We start from the raw sequence: 13,691 nt of genomic DNA, 5'->3' as shown, positions 1-13,691 counted from the left end.
TATACTCTAGATAGTGAGCTCTCTATGACTTCAGTCTTCAAGGCTAATGATACCAGCTAGCGATCATGAAGAACATCATTTTAAGCAATTATCTAGATCTACTAGATCAAAGCGTAACTATTCTAATAAATCCAGCGATAAGCTATCTATCAGCGATGAGGATGATCAATACGATGAAAATTCAATCTCAATTCTACAAGATTTACCTTACGATCTGCTTTTACATATACTTGCATACCTTGACCCACAATCCTTATTGTCGTTATCATTAGCTAATAGGTTCCTACATCATGCAGCCACCGATGACGCTACATGGAGACGTGCTTTTGCATTCAGTTTTCTAAGTTTACAACCCACAGAAGACAGTAATAGTTCATCTGATATTCTCACTTCTAGAATAGCCGGGAGGTCTAGTACCTGGAAGGAAGAATTCATTAAACGTTCAATGTATTTGCGTAGATGGAAAAAGTCAAAAGCTCCAATTATAACTCATAATCCTAGAGTGGCTACTATCCATAGAATTTCTTTAGATTTATCTACTTTAACGAATCCTGAATTAACGCCTCGAAGACTAGTATCAGCGTCTCTTATTCATTCTTGTTTGACTAGATCTGAACCTTTTAGTGGAAAATTGGCAAAAGGATACATTTTAGCGCCAGGTATGACACCTAACGATGCTTCTACTTTGGAACTTTCAAATGATGGTCGTGTAATTTGGGGTTTTGCTAGTGGTTTTGTTGGTTTTACACAAATTGCTAAAAGTGCTCTACAACATGGATCAGGAGCTGCTTCCTCTTGGGGAGTCAGAGGTAGTGGTTTAGCAACACATCAAAATACTAGTGAAGAATTTCACTTTGGGCCGGTCACTTGTCTATCACATCCTAGTTCTATCGCATCAAAATACAATTGGGCTTCGTCAACATTTGTTAGTGGTGGCATGGATGGTGTTGTTAAACTATGGTCTAATGAGCCTGAATTACGTTGTATTTGGAGTTCGGATATCAAATACTTGACTAACTCTAAAGGAGAAAAACTTTCACAGGTAGATTCTGTAACTCAGGTCTCCTATGATAGTGTAACATGCTCAATTGCTGCTGGTTATGAGAGTGGCACAGTCATAGTTTGGTCAAATATGCCGATTGAAGCATGTGTCAGCGAAGGAAGTATTCAAGAAAGAATTGAAAACTGTCCTGTTTCTTATGTTGCCTCGAATAGTCACAAGCAGTACTTACCAGTCTCAAAATTATTACTAGATACTCAAGACCTTAACAGAATTAATTTATTGGTCCATCGTAAGCGTGAAAGCTTCTTTGAAAGACATGATATTATAAACAAGACTATATATAAGTATGGTTCTGGCCCATTGGCCGAACTCACGTGTTTTTATCTCAACACTGATCTCAGCATATCTTCGCCATTAGCAACTCCAGTGCCAAGCAGGACTGCATCCACTGATCGTAACCTATCCGACGCATTAGATATAGGCTCGCATTATTATGTCAATGATCAAATGTTAAAGCATAAAAGAGCAATCGTAGCAGGAGATGCTAGTGGAAGGACGTGTATCTGGGACTGGGATACTAAATCAGATGAAATCATTCATCCATTAAAGATCTTTGACGGACATCACGCCAAAATTACTAGTATCGCACTAACTCCTTTATTATTGATAACCGGAAGCGCTGATGGTTTGGTAATCGCAAATGATCCACTTACTGGTGAATATGTCAGGTTCTTTAATCAGAATTCGTCAACGCGTCATTTGTCTAGATTTTTAGCTACAAATGATGCAACCGTAGAAGATGAAAGCGCTTTCGCTGTTAATGGAATAGTTGCTAACGAGTTTGCTATTGTAGCGTCAGTTGGTAACAAAATTATTGCTTGGAAAGCGGGTGGTGTTAAAGATTTCAAGACAAGAGGCAAAGGATGGAGAGGTTCTAATAAAAGTGTGGCCCAGAAATATCAATGTAAGTATCATGGGAGTTGAAATATAATGCTCATGAATGCTTAAGACTCCTCTGACGTACGCGATGAAATACGCGAGTCTCTTGAAATGGAAGAAGAAGAAGGCGATGACATAATCGAACCGACCTTACCTGAGAAAGCATTGTCAAGACTAGATGAATTAGGTTTGGACGAATCAGAAACTCTTGATTGTTAGTATATACTCTAAGATTTGAATCAACTAACATGATGACTGAAGATGTCATGATGATTAGTAGAGAGGAAGAAGAAGTCGAGAAACAGAAAGATGAAGAAATGGCGGCTATACTGGAGGAAATTAGGCTCAATGAAGAGTGTGAGACGAACGACAATAGTGTGGTAGGTTCATCGTCTCTTCAGACAAAGCCCAGTACATCAGTTGAACAAGCAAGTAACCATATAATGTCAAAGAAAGAAGGAAAGAAAAGTGAATATGCACAGCCAACTGAAAGTTTAGATGAAACTTACCAATATGATGACTTTGCCCCTGGGGATGTGTTTCCGCAGGGAATTGAAGACGCAGATAATGTTAATGAAAATGAAAATCAGGAACAAACGTATGAAGCGCAACTTAAAGCAGCTATTGAAGCCAGCTTAAAAGAGCAATAATTTCCGGATAGTGTTTGATGTTTGTACTACGAATGTAATAGTAATTTTAAGATTATATCCTTATCAGATTAGTTATGCAGGTTTAGCTAATAAATGTGTAGGTTTTGTGTAACAAACACGTGGAAATTATGATCTAGAATATTTATATTCGAATTATGTAATGTTTTAATAGCTATCTCTTTTATATAATTCATGTATAGAACTTTCCCAAAAGGTAAACTTCTTTATAAAGTCCAACCATGTCCAGATTAAGAAAAGAGCAATATAAAAACACGATAGTGGTGAGCAACAAATGCCTGTATTATAACGCAATCCAATAATTAATAATAGTTGAGTGGATCAGCTGCTTCTGAGAAAGTTACGCTTGCAAAGCGCGTAGTTGATCTTAGTAAAGATAAGGATAATCTAAGAATGTAGGCATTTGATAATAAAACTTACATTTGCTTAAATAAACAATTATAGAGAGCTCAGGGATAGTTTAAAGAGAAATGATTATACTGATTCACGTATCAAACTATTCGTCATAGTTTTTAGTTGCACTGAACAGATAAATGAGCTAGAAAAGCAAATAGAAGAAGTACCAGAGTTTGTTCTGACAGAGAACAAGTTGGTTGTAATTCTTTCCAGATGTTAGTATTGGGATTCATTTGCGAACTCACTAATAGCGAACGCAGTTGACTCGAATAAACAACACAAGTTCAACTTAGGATTAGCAGTAACGTTGATACAAGATTACCATGCGAGTATACCCGTGATGTCTTGGTCCAATTCTGTTAGTGTGATCGTTAGTTTCCTATTTCTTCATTGACACGAATAGATTCAAACATCAACAGATCTATTAGCAAGTGGTATAGCAAATAGAGCTCGAAGGTCTCTCTCGAGCCAAGCTTTACAGCATGTTTCTTCATCCATCTCAGATGTTATAATCACGAATTCTGCTAGTGCGGAATATGATACTGAATCATTTAAAAGTATCAAGACACCTCAAGACTTTGATAAATACCGTAAAAGTTTAGACAATAATCTCTCTCACGATGTATCATTTGAGAGCACAAGTGAGAGTGTCAGACCTGTATCCAAGACTAAAGATAGGAAAAGGAAAGGTGGTTTACAATCTTTCGATTATGATGATGATTCACACCTTAATGAAATTTCTGAAAAAACACAAAAAGATATCAGAAACATTCAAGATGAAGCAGAAAAAGAGACGACAGAAGAGGTGAATGTTCAAGGAAGTTCGCAAGATAGACCCGATGTAGTATCAAAACTTAAGCGACATCCAAAAGATTATGAAGTTGACGAAATGAACGTAAGAGCAGAACCAAAAGGTAGAAAGGCTCGAAAACGTTCAATAAATAAAAAACCCTTAAAACCTTTAGAAGTTGAAGTCGATGAGATGAACGTTTAGATATGTAACCTTATGTATTATGAAAAATTTCAAATTTGGTATGCAGTGTATTGAATCAATTGGTTATCTTCCAAGCTTGTCCTTCAAGTTAATTAAATGTGTTTTATTGTCCCAGCTGCAAGTGGTTAAAACGAAAGGGTCAAATAGTGACCAAGCCAGACCCATAACGAACTCGGTGTGTTTATCATGTATAAACGCAGCTGCATTCTTATTAATATCCCATCTAAGTGATTAGTTAGATCATGATATCAAATCTGATTTGTAAGAACGTACACTCTAGCCGTCATATCATAAGATGCACTAGCAATAAGATTAGGTGTATGGGGTGAATGCTGAACTCTTCTTATTGCATAATCATGACCATTTAAATTGCTAAAGCAACCTGATGAGCGTATATCCCAAGATCTGATTGATTTATCTACACCACCAGTCGCCAGTGTATTATGAGTATATTTATTCCAATCTAAAGAAAGGATCTCTGTAGAGGAAGCTTTTATAGACTTTACAGGAGCCTGAGGAGTTCTTAGATCCCAAATTAATAATTGACCATCAGATCCACAAGTTGCCAAAGTTGCTGGTTGATGTGGACTAAAATTAGCATTATAGACGCAACCATTGTGGGCTTTTAAGGTTAATAAAGAGTTTGTATTGTCAGGTGTCCACTATTTTACATTAGATGATGAGATAAATGAGATTAACTCACAATTTTCACTGTGCCATCCCAAGATGCACTGAGACAAAGTTAAGAGGAGATGTTTAAAAATGATAGGGACGTACTTACGATGCAAAATGGAGTTTATCTATTGTTGACCAATCGAGACTGAACACTTCTCGCGAATGCTCATGCCAAACTCTAATCGGGTATTGCTTTACTTTATGAATCGAGAAGTGAAGAGAATAAGCTACTCACTTTAACTTGCGTATCGAATAATCTAATACTACCATCGCCAACTGCAGTAACGATTTGATTTTCATGTATCTCAGACCAAGCTAGATCGAATAGACCGTCCTGGGTGTCAAAACTAAGTTGATTTATGTAAGGGTATAAAAGATATGACGAATATCTTACGTATTATGAGTAAACAAATCACCTTGTTGATTATATGAAAGCTCTAGTAATCTACCATTACCGACCAAGCCTATGGAATTTAGAGACGATAAAAGCTATATAAATTTCCACACCATAATTAGCTGCACAAGCTACAGCTAAACGTGATCTATGAAAAGGCGAATATCCTATATTATAGCCTGCCAATGGTGCAGTAGATATAAAGTTCATCGGTATAATAAATAAAGTGATATAATAAATGAAATTATAATAAATTTATAAAATATTTTAGCTCTCCTTATCATTATTCACTTCACACTTCCTTCTCTCTAACGATCATCACTTGATAGATAATAATGAGCAACCTAGATAATGAAATTGACGCTGATTTGCTTGGACTCGTTGACGGTGACGACGATCAAACAAGCTTCAAATCAAGTTCGAAGCGCAAGGAATCTGAGTAATCCTTATCTTATCGCTCTCACTTTATGCTCATTTTATACCACCAGACTTACCGATAGCGGTGAAGATGATGATGGCGGATATGATGATCAACAAACTGAAACTCAAGCTGTCGATGATGACAACCCTTATCCTCTTGAGGGAAAGTATAAGAATGCGGCAGATAGAGCAAAGTTAGTAGCATAATCTATTACTTGGTCAATCTAATATCTTGAATAGTCTCATGGATCTTGATGAGCTCGAGCGTGAGGATATATTGGCTTCCCGTCAAGAAGAGATGCAAAAGTACAAAGATTCACTGAACATCAATAAATTATTCTCAGCGGCTCAAGCTATCGGTGATGATAGTGTTTCATCGGCTGCTAAACGTATGTTTGCTTCTATATACTTCGATATTTTCTCAAGTTATCATCGATAGGTTCTCATAAACAAACTGGTGCAACCGTAGAGAAGAAGAATAAACTTGAAGAGCTTAGAAGCAAACGTGAAGCTAAAACTAAGAGAAGGTCTAGACACGTGAGTTCTGATCTCTATCGGTTTCCCTCGTCTTATTTCCTCAGGATTACGATGATGATAAATACTATGATAAAAGCGATCTTCAAAGATCATCACAGTCACTCTCCGATTCTGAAGAAGGCGAATTAAATAGAGATGAAGAGAAAGACGAAAAACCTATCGATACAGCTGATATTCACAAAGTTTCTATCAGTCGTACAATGCTCGCTGATTTCTGTTATGCACCATTCTTCGAGGACTTCGTAAAAGGTAATAACGTTTAAATAATCAAGCCTTTTTAACTCGTATAAATTAGGTACATTCGTAAGGTATCTTTTAGGTGAGAGAGATGGTAAACCAGATTACCGTTTATGTGAAGTTGTTGGTAGGTTCAAATAATAGCTAATCGTCTTAATTTAAATACATTCTAGGTCTTGGTGATAGTCTTACAAGACCTTACGCCATAGATGGCAACACAATGACCAACCAGCAATTGGTCCTTAAGCAAGGCAGAGCAAGTAAACCTTGTAATATGGACAAAGTTTCAAATTCTCGTTGCACAGATAGAGAATTTGATAGATTCGTGGCGCACGCAAAATATGAGAAAGCTAGATTACCTACGCGTAAGACAATAGAAATGGTACGAACCCAAATTGAAGAAACAAGAAAACGCCCATGGTCAGAGGTCAGTCATATATTCGTTCACGAAATCTTCTAACGATTAAAAGGCCGACATCAATTTCAAATTACAAAAGAAAGCTGCTGTAATGGGTGGTACTTTGAAGAAAAATGTAGCTCTTGAGAAAGCAGAGCTTCAACAAAGGTTGCAGTTGGCAAGGGCGAGAAGGGATGTCCAAGAAGCTGAATACCTCTTCCAAAAATTAGAAGCAATGGAAGAAGACGTCTATAGGGGTCCTTCGGTTGATAAATTTAAGCAATACCAGCCTCAGCAGCATTCTATCAAATCGAAAGGACCTAAAGTTAGAAAGCTCGATAAAACAAAGCTAAAAGATGATGATGTCTCTGATAATATTGACATGACCCTAGCCATTTCTGGCAAAAGTAGCTCTAAATTGGAGCTAATCATACAATCTTGTACTTACGATATCGAAGGTTGATAAGCTTGATGACATAATTTGACACGAACAGGAATTATTAACGAGTAGTTTTGGAATAATTCAAGAAACAGTGTGATTAGGTAGATTATGATGATATCAATTGTAAAACTACTGCCTGTGGTACTTAAAGAATAATGCTAGTTTTATTTATTTGAAAAGTCTTTCTATCGTAATAGTGAATTCTTATGTCTCACCTATTGTGGTTCATCTTAATAGATGATCATCTACAAGCAATTAAGTCATAAGAAAATGGGTGTTTTATATTGTCTAGAGAATTTACTATGTTTGGCTGTATACTTCTCGCTTTTTATCTCTAATTTCTAACGACGTTTCAATCATCATCACTCTAGTATGTCAAAGTAGAGACTATGAGATACAAAAGAGGTAAAACATGTCAGACAAGTTTGAGACGTATATATTTAAGTTCAATCCTTTCGATCTTGCGGGAGTTGATTCGGTGTTATAAATGTTGGCATCTTGCCGTATGTCATTTGGCAGCGAGTATCAACTTGACGATGTCATCTACAGTTGATCTACATTATGTGAAATTCATACGATGGGAATAATAAATCTATGATACATTTTTGATAAAAATGCAAGTAGTTCAGTCTATTTTTGTCTGACTGCTTTGTTAACTTTCACATATGTCTATTCAATGAATCATTGATTTCGGTTTAGCTACTGATACTAATAGTGAAACCTCTACTACAATAAATAATAACTACGTTAATAAAGAGAATTAATAACATAACTCCAAACGTCTTTGTCATATCAATCTTATGGATGGCACCTGATATTAAGAAAGTATTGCCGTCTTTGGTCGAAGATATAGATAAACTAGTTAGTCACGTAGTATTTATCTTCGCTCTGTTCTTTCATAGTACAGCGTCTTATACAGAATATTTTTTTTCAGTAGGCGTGTTTGAGTATATTACTGACAGAAACTTTGACGGCAATAACACATCTCATATTTCGAGTCGTACCAAGATTCGGTTGGGTACTGCAGGACTGTCTGCTAGTTGCTGGATGAACATGATAATAACACATGGCTTGATCGCGAATCGAATGAATATTGGTAAGTTAGATAATGGAGTAACTGGTGCTCGACTATTGAAAAACAACTTTATTTACTAAACATTGCATAACATGTGCCTGCATTCTAACTCTAATGATTACAAAAAAAGAAATTGAAGCTATGAAGAAGCTGGATACTAAAAAGGTACAGGTGGATTGTTAGACGAACATTCTGCTAATACCACTAGCAATAATTTTAGTACGGTGTTTTTCGAAATGATAACAATGAGAATATAAGTAAAGATCTGTCAATATAATATGCATTTTGAGGTACAGCTACATCAGGTGGTAATAAACTATACGCTTGACCACATTAACCTACATCTGTTGCTGGCTGGCGTATTCGATATGCTCGAAGTAACTTCTTTTAAGCCGCGCTTGATATTCTTTTGTGCGAGCTTTATACGCTTTGATTTCTTGTAGCGTTGGACGTGAAACTTTACCACTTGTATTTGCTAATTGACCGTTTTTTATATTTGACATAACATTATTTGGTTGCATGTCCATAGCGTCTACAGAGAAGGCTGGTATTTGAATATTATCTAACTTGGTCTTTTTCCTTGACTTTTTAACTTCACCTGTGACGTTTTTGGTCATGGTATGCACAAACTTTACTGCGTGAAATGTCTTTCCTTAAATAGTATTTAAAAGGCAAAAAAAAATCGAATACGGTAGATTACTATAATAATATTTTTACAATTGATCATATAAAATCTTGTGCATATTTTGATCAACAAGTCTTTGACTTCGAGTTCTTGTTCGTTGTGCAAATTTACACGCATCGAGCAAGCACTCAGGGCAAGTAGTTTAATCAGAGAACTTAAAAATTTCCAGGCAAGTACGATTCTATGCATGTTGAGCGTACATGGACCAGACTCCTTCTTTGTATATGTTGGTAGAACACCTGTGAGTGCGGACGTGAATACTGTACGTAAATTGTTTAGAATTATTACTTTGCTTTTTGAGACTTTTGACATACTACTCTATAATTTACAATCTGTGTTTTTAAGTTCACGTACGATATCCCATCTGGATTCCTCAAGTAAAGGTAACAGGAAGGTTAAAACACTTCATTTATTATGCTTTCTTGAGCGAAATTTATGACGCGATTGCTGAATTTTAATGTCTTATTGAGTATATTTAATATCAAAGTATCATGGTAGGAATTATCCTTAGATTACATTTAGATAATCATTTGAGTACATAACTAATGACACAACGCTACTCAATTTTTAAATTTTCAACTTATAATACAACTACTTATTATTCGATTACGATGCCGTTGACGATATAGCTAACTAAGAAATGAAATTTTTCAAACGAACAAACGATAATTGTAAATTAATCAATCAGGACTTATTTTTTAAAACAAAGGACGAAATAAAATATAAAAGGAATAGACTAATTTGAATAATAATAATAATAATGATAAGTGTTTTTGTAAACTGTTTAGTGGATTGATAGTGGATTGGGGTAATGTAATAAATTAGGGTAGACTGAACTGAGCCTTGTATAAAAATCGCGTGTATGAACTTATCACGAGTCCAAATCCATGTAAGTGATGAGATAATAATAAATAATATCAATGCTATGTAAAGTGGACTTATTATTCACATTTTTTTGATTAATTCTGATCTAATCTCACTTGGGCTAATACTCTAGAAATTTCATTAGCTTGGTCTGAACTTAGTCCATCGAAATTTGATGGTGTGGCAATCCTAGATGGGATTTGTTGTGAAGAGCTAAAAGTTGCAGAAGTTGCGGAATTTGGATTAGAAAAATTGGACTGATTTGCCGAATTATCCGTTGGAGGTATTGAGATAGGATTTGGGATATTTTGTAAAGTATTACGTGGGTTTGTAGATAGTGATCTTGCATGTCTTAATCCTGTTGGTTGAGTAGGATGCGCGTAAATAGATGCTGAGCTACCAATTGGATTACCAGGTGGTGAGATTGGAGAATAGAATTGCGATTGTGGATTTTGATCTAATTCAGGTGGTGTAACTTGTGGTAACGATCGTGTATGAGCATGTCCACCCAAAGAAGCCGATGACCCAAATATAGATTGGTCTTGTTGCATCACTCCACTGATTGGACCACCCCCAAGTGAATAGTGTGGCTGATGAGTCAAATGACTAGCGCGTTGAGGTTTGTTGAATTCCCTTGGCGACGGTCTATTTGAGGATTGTGTTCCACTTGGGGAGTAAGAGCCCGACCCACTAGAAGGATCTCCTACGACACCTGCATATCCACCTGCGTTCGCATTCTGTCCCTGAACAGTAGTAGAGTTCGGAGTCTTACCGACTAACGCACCAAGATCAAGACTTTGGGCTCTTTGTGAAGCTAAGGTCCGCTGAGGTTGAGTCTTTAATTTAGATTCGAGTACTGAGTCTGAACCTCTTTTAACTGCTTCTTCTGTTGTTTGAGCATAGCTTTTAGTGGCATCAGCGGCAGTTGGAATAGGTCTGACATATTGAGTTGGTGGTGTTGGTGGTCCCCATACGTTCTGGGTGTAATGTTGCTCTTGAGCATGTTGACTGGCAGCAGCGTAGTAGGCAGCTGCAGCTTGAGCTTGTTGTAACTGAGCAGCTGTAGCAGGGCTAGAGGTATCCTCTCCAATACCACCATAAGGTGAAGACAATGCAGTATTAGAGTCTGGTGAGGACATAGCTGAACCTGGGTATCCACCACTACTATCATTACCAAAGAGCGCTTTTACATTTGGAGTTGATACTGCAGCACGAAGTCTTCTACCTGATCCAACAGCACCTGTCTTAATACCACCAAGGGTTGATGATCCAGTGAAGTTTGGTTTTTGTCCCATCAGAGCTGCTGCTGACGATCCACCACCAATACTGTTGTTGCTCAAAGGATGATAGCGTGATTCACCTGGTCTGGTGAACTGTGCGCTTGCATCTTGGAAACCGTCGAAAGACTCCTTTGTTGGGCTTTCAGCTGCTGGAATGATCTTTGAGTTAAACAATGGGAATGCACCTGCAAGGGCATCAGCACGCATTGGTTGTTGTACAGGTGCTGATGGTCTGGTATGAACCGGTACATTGCGACTCTTCAAGTAATCCTCAAGCGTTTCTTTAGCTGCACCTAACATGTCAATGTTTGAACGTTGACAGCGAACTTTGAAAGCCAAATCTTCCTCGTCGTCAGAAGCGGTATCACTGTTTGATGATTGTGGTGGGGTGTTCTGGCCATTCTCAGTCGACTTGAGCAACTGTGCAGGTGCAGATATAGAGACATGCAAATCGCTCCTCAAGCTGTTGACAAGTTCAATGAACTTAGTATCATTGACAGCGTTTCTTATTTCATTTGAACGTGGGGTTAGATATTCAGCTTCAAATGGAACGTGATCCTGATACTTTGTTAGCTTAAAACACCGTTAAAATGATGAAAACTCACCAAAACCATCGTCTTCGCAACGTTCACTTGATGCTCAGGTCCAAATATTGCAACTGAATCAGTTGCCAACTCCTTGTCAGGGAATCTGACACTACATCCTGTCTTACTTTCGATATCATGTAAGAAGATAGACTTCTCTCCTAGTAAAGTACGATGATATTTCCTAGGTATCAAAATACTTTCATTTGTATAATCTTTGTCTTTGGGATTTACTAATTCCATAACTGATTGTTTGAGGTTTTCCAAATTCATAGCATTCTTGGCTGGAGTCCTTGATATAACATTGTCCTCATTATCACAATAACCGCCAAGGGCAGCAAACTCATCAGCATTTGAGAACTTGACATAAACACCAAATTTCTTCATAATGCGTTGAATGTTTTTACCGCCAACACCAATAATACGCTTGTGGTAGACTTCAGGAACGTGGAAAGACATTTCAGCTGGTAATTCCTCTTGTAACATTGATAATCCACTCAAGGCACCAAGATCTGAGCCAGCAACATCAATCAAAAAGTTATACTCTGAAAGTGTCTCGTATTTGATTCTGACATTAGCCGACTTCATGATCTTGTTAATTTTTCCGTTCTTTTTACCTGTTTGAATGTTAGAATAGAATATAAGAAAACTTTGACACTCACCCGAAATGAAATCACGATGTTCATTGGCTAATTCCACTTGGAATCTTATCTCGTGATGGAAACCTTGAACAATATCCAACTCCAAAACTCTTGCGATAGCATCTCTAACGGCAGTATCAGACCCATGTGCTTCGAAACAATTTGATTTGAGAACGATCTCAGCGCCCGATTCTAAAGCCAATCTTTCTAAATCACTGGCAGGTACGGTTGAAGGATTGATTGAAGGTGGAGGAATTAAAACGTCAAAGGTAACAGGTAATAACCAAACGCTTGCGACGTAATAGTAGCAAGCCAATTGCATGATTGACCTAATAGTCCTTTCAATAGATACTCTATTATCACCAAAGATTTGTATAATTGAAGCTTGTGAACCAATTATTGGGAACTTGATAAAAGTACCATTGTCTGCCATAATTGTACGGATTTCATCAGCTTTTTCAACGACCAAAGAGTCTAATTTTCTTGGTAATAAAGCTGCATCTCTGCTTAAGACTGATTTGGAGTTCACTTTCTGTACAGCAACTTGAACCAGCATATCTTTAGCTCTTTGAACGCCAAAGAAATCACCAGTGATATAAATTAAGTTTCTGTGATCTGGAAGACTTCCAGCTCTTGGTGAGGAGTTACCCAGTACACCGGCTAAAGGTGGAGGTAAATAGATATTTGTTTCCGTCTCTTCCTCAATGGTTCTAATAACCGAGCGCTTCTTTGATGCGATAATTGGGTGTAGCTTGAAGTCAATATCGACTTTATCGGCGTGTAAACCTAAATGTTGATCGATTGTAACTAAAATTTGAATTTTGGCATGTTCTACAGATTCTTGACCTCCTAGAATAGACAATTGAACTAGAGACTGTAATTGTAAGCCATTTTGGAAATTTGAAGGAGGTAATTCCAATAGTGAGAAGTTAACGTTCATTGTGGAATTGAGCTCAACAAGTTTATCTCTAATTAGAGGATTGAGGCATGATAACTGGGTTGAGGCTGATGATTGGGCTCCACCTTGACCTCCACTTGCTGAGTTCAAATCGTGTACTAGAATATCAGATTTTGGGATCTTGAGAGTCTCAGTATAATTGAGTGGTAAATCCCTGATCAAAGAACCCCTTGCTGATAGAACATTTTGTATTGAACCGGATAAATGCCACAGAGACTGACTATCTGTAACAGTGTATTTGACGAGGCAGGAGTGTGTCTGAGTAAGTGCAGCAGCTATTGTCGCTAAATCCGCTGATTTTCTGAAGTCGTCCGACGGAAAGATAAAACTTTTGTTGGGTAAATCAGGTAAAGGGAGACTGATTGATAAAGTATAGAGATCTGAGAAGAAGATAAATATATTTATCTCTGATGTAAGACTATATCTCACCCATTTGTATATACTCTGACTGGGTATACTTTCACTTGATGACAGTCGCGAAGAGAAATATAAAAAATAGCAA

At 37.2% G+C, this 13,691-nt stretch overlaps 5 protein-coding genes across 5 annotated transcripts; 3 read left to right on the top strand and 2 right to left on the bottom strand.

Moving 5' to 3' along the window:
- The first annotated feature begins 241 nt into the window (after nt 1-241).
- Nucleotides 242-2,616, top strand: WALSEDRAFT_60711 (hypothetical protein). Its single transcript, XM_006959008.1, has 3 exons — nt 242-1,967; nt 2,013-2,156; nt 2,204-2,616. Exons 1-3 carry the CDS (start codon nt 446-448, stop codon nt 2,590-2,592), a joined length of 2,055 nt encoding a protein of 684 aa, XP_006959070.1. The 5' UTR covers nt 242-445; the 3' UTR covers nt 2,593-2,616.
- A 215-nt stretch (nt 2,617-2,831) lies between these two features.
- Nucleotides 2,832-4,000, top strand: WALSEDRAFT_29270 (hypothetical protein; the record flags this gene model as incomplete). Its single annotated transcript, XM_006959007.1, has 5 exons — nt 2,832-2,873; nt 2,923-3,005; nt 3,055-3,221; nt 3,258-3,376; nt 3,410-4,000. 5 exons carry the CDS (start codon nt 2,832-2,834, stop codon nt 3,998-4,000), a joined length of 1,002 nt encoding a protein of 333 aa, XP_006959069.1.
- On the bottom strand, nt 3,420-5,302 carry WALSEDRAFT_60710 (WD40 repeat-like protein). Its single transcript, XM_006959006.1, has 7 exons — nt 5,183-5,302; nt 5,070-5,139; nt 4,911-5,022; nt 4,782-4,867; nt 4,704-4,731; nt 4,274-4,662; nt 3,420-4,223 (listed from the first exon to the last, which is right to left on the bottom strand). The coding sequence occupies exons 1-7, from the start codon at nt 5,277-5,279 to the stop codon at nt 4,064-4,066; spliced, it is 942 nt and encodes a 313-aa protein (XP_006959068.1). The 5' UTR covers nt 5,280-5,302; the 3' UTR covers nt 3,420-4,063.
- A 77-nt stretch (nt 5,303-5,379) lies between these two features.
- On the top strand, nt 5,380-7,236 carry WALSEDRAFT_60709 (plus-3-domain-containing protein). The gene is made up of 8 exons (XM_006959005.1): nt 5,380-5,508; nt 5,558-5,683; nt 5,730-5,878; nt 5,929-6,026; nt 6,071-6,275; nt 6,322-6,390; nt 6,437-6,690; nt 6,734-7,236. The coding sequence occupies exons 1-8, from the start codon at nt 5,405-5,407 to the stop codon at nt 7,121-7,123; spliced, it is 1,395 nt and encodes a 464-aa protein (XP_006959067.1). The 5' UTR covers nt 5,380-5,404; the 3' UTR covers nt 7,124-7,236.
- A 1,843-nt stretch (nt 7,237-9,079) lies between these two features.
- WALSEDRAFT_60708 (hypothetical protein) lies at nt 9,080-13,652 on the bottom strand. Its single transcript, XM_006959004.1, has 4 exons — nt 13,619-13,652; nt 12,253-13,569; nt 11,612-12,207; nt 9,080-11,564 (listed from the first exon to the last, which is right to left on the bottom strand). Exons 1-4 carry the CDS (start codon nt 13,620-13,622, stop codon nt 9,822-9,824), a joined length of 3,660 nt encoding a protein of 1,219 aa, XP_006959066.1. The 5' UTR covers nt 13,623-13,652; the 3' UTR covers nt 9,080-9,821.
- Nucleotides 13,653-13,691: the final 39 nt, after the last annotated feature.

Source organism: Wallemia mellicola (assembly GCF_000263375.1).
Source record: "Wallemia mellicola CBS 633.66 unplaced genomic scaffold WALSEscaffold_14, whole genome shotgun sequence".
NCBI lineage: Eukaryota > Fungi > Basidiomycota > Wallemiomycetes > Wallemiales > Wallemiaceae > Wallemia > Wallemia mellicola.
Note: the sequence above shows the minus strand (reverse complement) of the source record. Positions and strands in the feature narration are given on the sequence as shown.